General features: G+C 39.2%; 1 protein-coding gene across 2 annotated transcripts in view; it reads left to right on the top strand.

Annotated features, from left to right (window-relative positions):
- LOC138025230 (uncharacterized) overlaps nt 1-10000 on the top strand; it is a 16131-nt gene that overhangs the window by 742 nt on the left and 5389 nt on the right. Inside the window, exons 1-3 of one of the 2 annotated variants that reach the window (XM_068872448.1) lie at nt 1-448; nt 8448-8599; nt 9501-9623. The exon at nt 1-448 is cut by the window's left edge and continues 742 nt beyond it. In XM_068872448.1, coding sequence (XP_068728549.1) covers nt 1-448; nt 8448-8599; nt 9501-9623 — 723 coding nt within the window. Of the gene's footprint in view, nt 449-6320; nt 6956-8447; nt 8600-9500; nt 9624-10000 lie in introns of those variants that run through there. The other variant, XM_068872449.1, reaches the window with a different exon arrangement.

Below are 10000 nucleotides of genomic sequence, written 5' to 3' on the forward strand. Positions count from 1 at the left end.
TCGAAAGATAAAAGACCTTTAGCCAGCAACTTCCAAAATGGTGCATATTCCAACCTAGGATTTGCTCGAAGTCAAGAGAACATTTCCAAAGCTCCTGTCATCACTTTCAAGGGAAAGCAGCCGAATCCAGCGTATGAGAATACAGAACTAAATACACACACCTATGACGATCCAACGTACTTGAGGCCCTCAGTGGTGGCAAGTCCGGGATTGCGAAGAAAGCGAAATGAAATGTACGAACCAACGGAACTCCAAACGTTCGATCGACAAGCTGAAAAACCCGCTGAAGCAGACAATTTAAAAGGAGAAGTCGGTGGTGATTCTTGGCTAAGTCGCCTGGTTTTGTTTCTGATCTTGTTGATTTCTTTGACCTCGCTTCTATTGGTTGTATTGATTATTCAAGGACAAGTAGGACCGGGCTGCTCTACTCAGTGCAGTGACGAGAAAGGTTGGTGCGGTCTTTTTTTTTTTTTGTATCAACATGCTAAAGTCGATATTCTAGTCTCAAGACAATTAGAAACTTCGAAAAGTCATTGAAATAGCTAACCATGAAAAAGAGATGTTTTAATGTTTTTTCAGTTGTAACCGAATAATCGAGACACTTTGTTTGAATTCTTGGCCTAATTCATGGTTCATAAGCAAAAGATAAGATCACAGTTTTTGTGCTTTTGACTATTCGAGTAGATATAAATCGCTTTGCGGGGATGTGTAATAATCGAGGCCTTGGAAATGTGAGTTTAAAAAGCGATATCTGCGTTTGATCTTTGGCATGAGCATGTTCCATGGAGGGTAAACCCCTAACCTGGAGATATTGATCGCATACCTCTAATATAATTTGTGCGTCAACAACACACTGATTCATTGCGAATTCCCCCGTTACTATTTCTAAAAAACAAATCTTTTCAATGAATAAACGACTAATAGAAAACGTTTGTTACATTTTTACCAAGACTTTGCTATAGACTGAAAAAAGCCATGGTACCTTCTTGGTTGTTATTGTCACGAGTTATTTTTGACATGCAGTGGAAACAATCGAAAAAAAAAACCAATTGTTCTGTATTCGTACCCTAAGGCCTTTTGAGGCCTTTTGGGCTGGCTTCAAATTGTTTTCAACGCAATTAGATAGCCCCATTGCAATTATTTTATGATCATTGATCATCCTCCGGTATACTTACATGATATGGATTTCGATTCGATATCTTTGACTCGTGCCTCGCCTTATTTCAGTCTTTTCTTTCTTACAAATGCAATGCTAAGTTTTACCTCTTTTCGTTTCGTTTTTGAACATGGTTCGACTGATCAAAGCCCCGTTTGAAATAAATGGTATATATTTGAAATGCGGATTATAGATGACCGAGAGAAATCATCCTAGCATTAATCTGGACAATTTAAACAATTGTCGCTTTTTTATAGACATCTGCCGGAAAAATCCAGGTTGCTTCGAAGGGTTTGGAAACCGTGACCTCCGCAATTCTGGTGCAATAATGCTCCACCAACTGAACTAAGAAGCCCCACAGTTCATGTATTCAGTGAAAGAACTCGACATACCATATTATTTTCTAAACTGCGTACCGAAAATAACTTATTTATGCTCAAAAATCACAATCATGAAACAAGAACGTACTTACAAAAACGGGCAATGAATTCAGTGATTTGGAAGGAATGGATGTTACATACAGTATGCGGTACGTATTACGTAACCTGAAAACCAATGCAGAGAACGCAACGAACATAAATACTTTTATGCCGGTCGCTTTCCGACATTTTAAGAAAAAACCCTTATGCAGTGCCTAACATACATGGGTTATTTGCGACTGAGCAATTCAGTAGAGGGCGATCAAAGCGAAGCGCCTTGCAGGATGGATTAAGTCAAAACAAACAACTGAAGTTTTTAACTTCGTTCGTTTTGTTCCTTTGTTATATCTTTATAAATCAAGGAAACTTAACTTTCTTTTACTACTTGCTGAATTCAGACGCAAATTGCATTTCTTTATTTTATGTTTAATAGACCAAGGTTTCGTGAAATTAGCTAGGCTCTTCGCAATTTACACTGCGGCATAGATGAAACCTTGCTACATCTTCCTCTTTGAGGTGTTAGACTAAACAGTTAATTCTGTTTTTTTCACTAGTGACCCAAAAACTTTTAAAAACAACTCACGCAAACTCAGCAACCCTAGATCATTGGAACCTTTTGTTAGAACAAGACACAAATTAATAGAATAATTAAGCAATAGAGGACGTTCTCCGTGTTTCCATAGCCTAATAGCCTAATCTAAACACGAGCGGCAGTTGAGAGATTTCGAGACAGTTATGCAAACCCGAGACGCAGTCCTCTATTGCTCAAAGATAATTCGACAAATCAAGGAAAATGCTGGTTTTTTTTACTGTCTTGATTGAAACACATTTTCTTGATACACGCTCATATTTCCTACCAGCCAATCAAAACGCGCGTCTAACAATACATGACCAATCAAAATTTGTGTGATGCACAGCCGTGTTCCCATACTCTCATCTAAATAGACATAGACCAATGACAGTGCGCGTAGTTTCCTAATTATATTATAATTAACAAATAGTAAACGGGTCAGCGTGAACTATCGAGTTTTTGTTGCACACAGGAGGTTGCTGATCACGAAACAATCGTAAGTGTCGTACGAAGCGATGATAACCGAGTGCATGGTTCATGGTCTTCTTGAGTGCTTAGCAAGCCTCTTGGTTGTGTAAACTATATAACTCAATAGTACACGCTGAACGATTTACTATTTGTTTTATAACATAACCGAAACATCTTGTGACAGTTTGTGACATCCTTTGTCTTCTCTGAATGCCTCTCGCTCACTAACTTTCAATTGGGCTTGCAAATCGCTTTGCGTGTGGCTCGGGCAAAATACCCGCTAACTGTTAAGACAAGACACTTCTAAGTCTTTTTTTTTTCATAACGCTGAGAAGAAATTTCAGCACTTTCGGCGCCGGTAGTTGTAGACTGGTCGGTCATTCTTGTAGTTTGCCGAGGAAAAGCATTTTGTACCGGGCGCAGGGCCGGCGCACGCATCAGTGTTTCGTCATAACCATTCTTGACCTACAGGCAAATAGTAAATGTTTAATTGCCCAATCAGAGTGAGCCCTTTTTTATTTTTAAACTGATTAGAACCCACGAACGTAATGCAAAAACGTAATCCTTCCTTGTACTTGTACATGTTCATTGCCGTGACTTTAACATCTTCAGTTCCCACGGCCTGCTCCCGTCTGACCTTATAGCTAAGTCGGTAGAGCAGCGGTGATCTAACCCGAAGGTCGTGGGTTCAATTCCCACCCTGGTCAGAGTTTTCTCCCCCTTTTTCGCCTATTCCATTAGTAGGGCTAACGCTCACATGGTTCGTATGGGGTAGAATACTAGCACTTGCACTTCACTTCACATTGGTGGTAGGCGAATGCTCTCACAACTGAACGAACGAATAAATGAACGAACGAGTGAACGAACGAAGGAGTGGGTGAGTGAGTGAGTGAATGAGGGAATGAATGAAGGAATGAATTAATGAGAGAATGAACAAATGAATCAATGGATGGGCATGTTGACGGATGTTTCATTTACCGTCAAAAGCCAAGGAAGCGTACTCAAATAACCCAAAATGTCCTTTTGCGACGTACTATTCAACTTGATTTTTACATCTCTTGTAGAAACCTACAGATATGCCATTTTCTCATTCGGATCTGTTACTCTTATGTTTTCCCGGCACAGCCTAAAACCTAAAACCTCTTTTTGTGATTGTAATTATCTACTTTAACTTAAAGTGAAAACTAATTTTCATAAGCAAAACTTTGCACCTAGACTCTCTTTGAAGAGGAGGCAGACATGAAGTCAAAAATGGCCTATTCAATCGAGTTCCCTCGCGTCAATCGCAAAACGTTTCTCCTTCTAGTTCACTCGAACGACTTTTGTTCGTGATTACATTTGATAAGAAAAGAAACCGCCCTCACTTTTATGTGCGTTGCCATGCGACACTGAAAACGCGGACGTGCGTATATTCTCGATAGAAAAGGTTAGTTTGTAAATAAACCTCGGTTCGTTGGAGGGGAATTAAACACGAAAAGTTTGTAAAATAACCATCGTAACTGAGAGAGAGATTTGTGAGAAGACGTTTCAAGCGTAAGCCCTTGGCCAGAGCGAACGACGAAGGCTCGAAACGTCAAGGAGCTATGTCATGTTATTTTCGGGTGTTGAGGGGGAAATCTTTTGTTAATCCCAAGTTTAAAACTCGAAAGTGGTAATTTGGAATTCCTTTCGTGATGAAATTATCGTTACATCACAAACAAGATGATGCCGAGCAAAAACAGCCTTAATCCAGGCGATTTGCCATAAACTTGAAAAACGTTGGTCCAACTTTTTTTAAGGTTACCCAAATGCAATCCGTTTCAATCTTGTCCATTTGTGTAGATCCATGCTTCTCTTTCCTTTTGCTGTATTTCTTTTAAGTTGTTCAACAGTTTTGATTGGTTATTGCAATGTTTCATTCTACTTTTCGGGAAGTTTCGGTGTCATGAAATGCGTGACATAGCTCCTTTCCCGCCGACAGATCTTTCTTTCAGTATTTTATTTACCTTTAGCAAGTCGTTCAATAAATAAACCAAATTTTCGTTTTCTGTCTTCTCGATGTATACCCAGCTGCGCGATATCGGCAACGCACTAGACATGGAGATTCATGAGAGCAGGGAAGGTTCCCATTACTGAAAAATTTGCTTGTGTTCCCTTGTTCCCTAAACTACTTCCAAGCTTGTTCTCCGCTTTTTGTTCCCTAAAATGGTTTATGTTCCATTGTTCCTCTGAGATATTTCGTCTTTGTTTCCCTGTTCTCCGGTTCAAATTAGCAATGTTCCCTTGTTCCCAAAACCCCTGGGAGACCCTCATTCATGTATTCAAGTTGCTTCCAGAAAATTCGTATCTAACTTTCTCTAAAATTGAAGATCATTGAAAAATTAAGCCACTCCGTACTTTAGAGAGTTGTTTGAAGTGCCTATGCCAAAACAAAAAAAAAAAAGAATAAACGCACATAAATTGAGTTTAGTTGCCGGAGAGTGAGGCTGAAAACACTATCGACAAGGCCGCCGTAGAGAATGGAATGATGATGATTCCTCGTTTCTTCTGATCCAAAACGCGGGGCCGGGGCGGGGGCTGGGTTCGGGGTCGGGGTGCCTTTTTTTTTCCCTTGTTTTTTTTTGTTTCAATTTTTGTCGTTATTCTCCTGGGCCCGGTTCCTCGAAAGCCGATTAACTTAATCCAGGATTAGTGTAAACGTTTGTTTCACGTTTTCAACTTTTTGGTAAAGTTTCGTTTGCTTATTTTTGTTTTTCAAGATTGACGTCTTCTCGAGTAAAGTTCTTCCGAAAATCTGCGTTGAACAGCATTTGGCAGTAGAGAAATGAACTGCTTGGTTTATTTTTAATCTGGGATTAGCGTTAATCGGCTTTTGAGGAACTGGGCCCTGCACTGTTGTTTTCGAATGACCAGCATCTGTCCTTCATTTATGGTAGAAATTAGTCAAAAACGTTGTAAGGAACGTACGGAAGCTATGAAAGTTCTTAAGGGACATCTTGGTTTTCTTTCTCGAAATCGGACTTTGAAATTTTTTATTTTGTGCTTTTACGTGTTCTCAATTTGTTAATTGAATCGAAAATCAGCATGTATATATTTATTCAGTCCGGCTGAGCAGTGACCATTTTCTTCCACGAGTAGGTTATCAAACTACTTCTCGTTACTTTTCGTCCTCTACGAAAAGCTTAGCACGTGTTTCTTTCAAAACCGCCCCCCAAAACCGTTGTAATTCAATTGAAGGTGTGTTCAATTTGTTAGCTGAATGCGAAAAACAGCACGTATATCCTTAATTTAATCTGAGCAGTGATAATATTTTTTTCTCGAATAGGGTAATCAGACTTTTTATTGGATCATCATCTATCGAAAGCGTGGCGCGTGTTTCTTTTAAATCCGTCCCAAAAAACCGTTTTTAAAAGCTAATTCAGCTCAACACATTTTAAGAAAATATTTGTTTCACTACATGTAAGAACAAGAAAAGGAAAAAGAATTGTAAAGGTCTAACGTCTTTAATAATTCTTGTTACAGAAGGATGAAAAATTGTTTTTTAAATAAAAGGAACATAATCCATACATTCTCTACCAATCGAAACCGTTTGGCATTTTTCGAAACAAAAAGAAGGTTCAAGCTAATAATAGCGCCATTTACAAATTCCACTCAATATCTCGCGCGTAAGGTAATCATTGTTAAGGTAATCAGCTGCATGCTTTTCGGCGGGTGAAAGCTATTCATCTACTCATTTATGACGCTTTTCATTCAGATTTATTCATCGCAGTGGGAGTTGTATTATTTGGCGAAATATCCTATAGGGCTCAGTTTTACACTTTGTAATCTCACGTGGTCGATAGATCGGCAATTGAAGTTTGAACCCGAAAATTATCCTTTAAACATCGAGACATGAGATGACAAGTCTTGGACAGTATACTCAGAAGGATGTCTCTCCCGCGGAAATTTGTGATGAGCGCTTCGAATCACCGCGTTCGTCACATTCACGGCTCCTGGCAAAGCCGCAACGTGACGGTAACGACGAAGTACATGGACATCATTATGAAGACCCGTTAAATCTCGGCGATCAAGTTCGAGTTCTTATAGAGGAAGGAAAAAAGCCTCGAAAACGCTATAATGACATGTACGAACCTCATATTCCTTTGAAGGATTTGCGAGTAAATCGGGCCCAGGAGGCTTCAGCCTGCTCGGATCTTTCGGAAACCTACATACGAGAATCGTGTCTAAATCGTTGTATTTTATTTTTCGTTCTTCTCACGTCTGTTACGGCGTTAATTCTGATTGTTCTTATGATGTTGGGAAAAATTGGCCCAGTTATCGATCGATGTTCGTGCGTTCAAAAGGAACAAGGAAGTTTGAGTGGTAAGTATTTTGAGAAAGACGATGCTGTCTTAGATTCTGACAAAGGTATATATACCATTAAAAAGAGTGAAAAAAAAAAATAACTACTTTCTTTTTATGTCTAACTTTAATTTTTAACGACTTTGATCACTCGACCAAAGTCTGGTGGATAAGTTATTTTATGAATGTAATTTACACGACTGTGTTGTGGATTACATAAAGCCCGATGGTAGTCATAGAGATCAATCGAACGATCAAACGTTCTAGAAACAAATTCAACATGCCGAGCACGTCGTTTTTTTTTTTTGTAGGGTGTAGGTGCTCGCCTGAGTCCTGCTTACCAATATATAGACACGAAATATGCCACCCAGAGTTCAATAAGATAGCTAAGGATGTTTAACGGTATTTAAACAAGCATTACAAATAAGCAAATACTTAAATATTCTAATTTTTCTAAGTTATTATGAAAATGAAGCACTTGCAAAAGGGCGCGACAGAGTTTTAAGAAAAACGTATTTCAATCGATTTCGTTTTCGAAGTGGAATGAGCCCCATGCGCGCAAATCGTGCGTTCTCGAGTCAAGTGTTAAAATATCATTTCCTCTGATGTAAAACCATTGCTAAGTTTAATTGAGAAGGCATTAGCTTCGTTCAAGCTTCACTGCACCTAACGAAAGACTTTGCATGGCTTAGCTTTACTTTATAAAACGTCAATTGACGCCCAAAAAAATGTTTAGTATTTATTCACGTCGAAAGTTCAAACTTATAAGGTCTATTTTCATTTTCGAAAGTTGTTGCATTTCGTGCAAATTTATAGTCAAGGGTCTTTGGAGGCATCAGTCGATCCAAATCGAATGCAAATTATCGGTAGTTATCATTTTAGAGAGCTTATTCGGGATTCAAATGACAATTCACCGAATAGAACAAACATCTCATGAAGCCCTAATATTTGAACTTTTACCGTGGGGGACTATAGTTATTATCTGAAGTTATTTTAAACGCCAAAGGTAAAGTTAGTACCTCTAATATTGAGCGAGATGCACTTATTACAAGAGGCATTAAAAGTAGAGCGTTGCGTTAACCAACAGTCCACACAGTTCATAAAGTCAGTGATGCCATGATATCATGATGTTGCTTTGTGGTCAGTTTGTCAACTTAACATAAAGACTAGCATATAGAGAAAAGGTTTGTCACAGCAGCGTTCCTTCAACAAGTGATCAAGGAGGAACAGATCACTTGTCAGTGTTGCATGGTGTACTTAAGACCTTGAATACCACGACCTTTAAGCGCTTGAACATTATCAAGACTAAAAAAGCTAATATCGTTAATTGCATGAAGACCTCGTAGTTGCCTTCCTGCGAAGATGACCTTCACGTCTTCGTTACATTTCAAGAAGGCGATCATTTTATTTACAAGTCTACTTTCTAATCCACTATTAATCTGGGAATGCATTACGCAAAATGTATTCATGTTGTACTTATTGTACTTCGCTATTTTTTTCTTATTTATTCCAGCGGTATCTTCGAGCGGAGCTTTAATTAGTGATACAGACCCAACTGAGAAAACAAGAATTCTTGAGGCTCCTCAGTCCCCTCCAGACGTGTCCCAATTTGAGGCCATGATCAGTGAACTTAAGCAAAACATTTCGTCGATGAAAACGTACATGGTAAGTGAATCAAGGCTGTTGTCTATGTTGATGTTCTTGGTGCGATTGGTCCTACTAAAGGTCACACCATTTTCTTAGCCAATCAGGCGATAAGAGAATGCCAACACGTGTTTCCCGCCCGCGCTTTGCACCAGCTGCAGGGATTTGCCACAAGCACAGCACTGATTGGCTTGTTCGATTACGCACATCTCGGTTGTGCATGTGATTTATGTTTGTCTGGCTAAAAAGAATGCTTATAACTTCGGCCCCGTTTATATGGTTATTTTAATAAATACGTCACAATGGTGGCCAATTTTATCCAACCATATGAGTACATTATCTCTTAGTAAAACTAGTGCGACCCGGGCTAATTATCCTTCGACTACCTAAGTTTGCGAGATTAGTAAATCCCCAATATATAATATTCGGAAAGGTATTGTGATGTAAAAAAGTTGTCCCGGGTAGAAGGATCACCCGAGCTACCCTGGGCGAGCCAACTTTTCTTACATTTCCTTATAAACGGTTGAACCATTTATATCAGAAAAAATATGTTGGTTCGGCTAAAAGAGTGACCCGCCTAGCTGGATCACCGTTTTTCGACGGTAGACTCACCCTCCTAACCGGGCCAACATTTTTCCTTGTAAACACTTTGGCTCGCCTAGCCGGGTCAACTCGGTCAAAGCATGCGCTTGCGCTGTTTCCCAGTCTCCTGATGATTGAAACTGAGGCAGGCAGCTCTAGACTCTGGTAAAAGGGCCAATTCTTTTCTCATATAAACGCTCGCTAATTATAAAGTTGACTCGGCTGGTATAGGGTGACCCTGTTACCTGGGACAACTTTTATTCATATAAACAGGGCCTAAATCGTTCAAATTACCAAAATTATTTCCAATTTACCATTTCTTTCTTATTTTACTTTTTAGGACAAGCTACAACAGGACATACAGAGTACCAAAGGTGATTTAAGCTCCACGAACCGAAACGTAAGCGACACCAAAAGCCAAGTTTCAGCAATAGAGAGTCGAGCAAATAGCTCAATTCAAGAGGTAGGTCCGTTTCTCGGTAAGTCTGATTAAATTTTTTTCTACATTACTTAGGACACTTTCCATTCAAAGACGGGTTCTCGAAGGTCAAAAGTCACAGGTCATTGTTTTACCAATACAAAAACAATACTAGACATTCATTGAAGCTTAATTTGTCTTAGGCCTAATTAGTTGTTGGCACGATTGTTTCTGGATTGGTAAAATAATGACCTTTGACTTGTGACCTGTGTTTTCTTCTACCTGCCCGAAAAATAATCAATACTGAAACCAAAGTGATCAATTTTTGTATGCGAGCATTTACGTAAAGCGTTTTTCTTGTTTTGCGTTTCTTGCGTAACCAGCCATCTTTCATTTTTGGGTCAGAGTTTATTGTTTCCACT

This window comes from Montipora capricornis, chromosome 12, assembly GCF_036669925.1.
Source record: "Montipora capricornis isolate CH-2021 chromosome 12, ASM3666992v2, whole genome shotgun sequence".
Classification (NCBI taxonomy): domain Eukaryota; kingdom Metazoa; phylum Cnidaria; class Anthozoa; order Scleractinia; family Acroporidae; genus Montipora; species Montipora capricornis.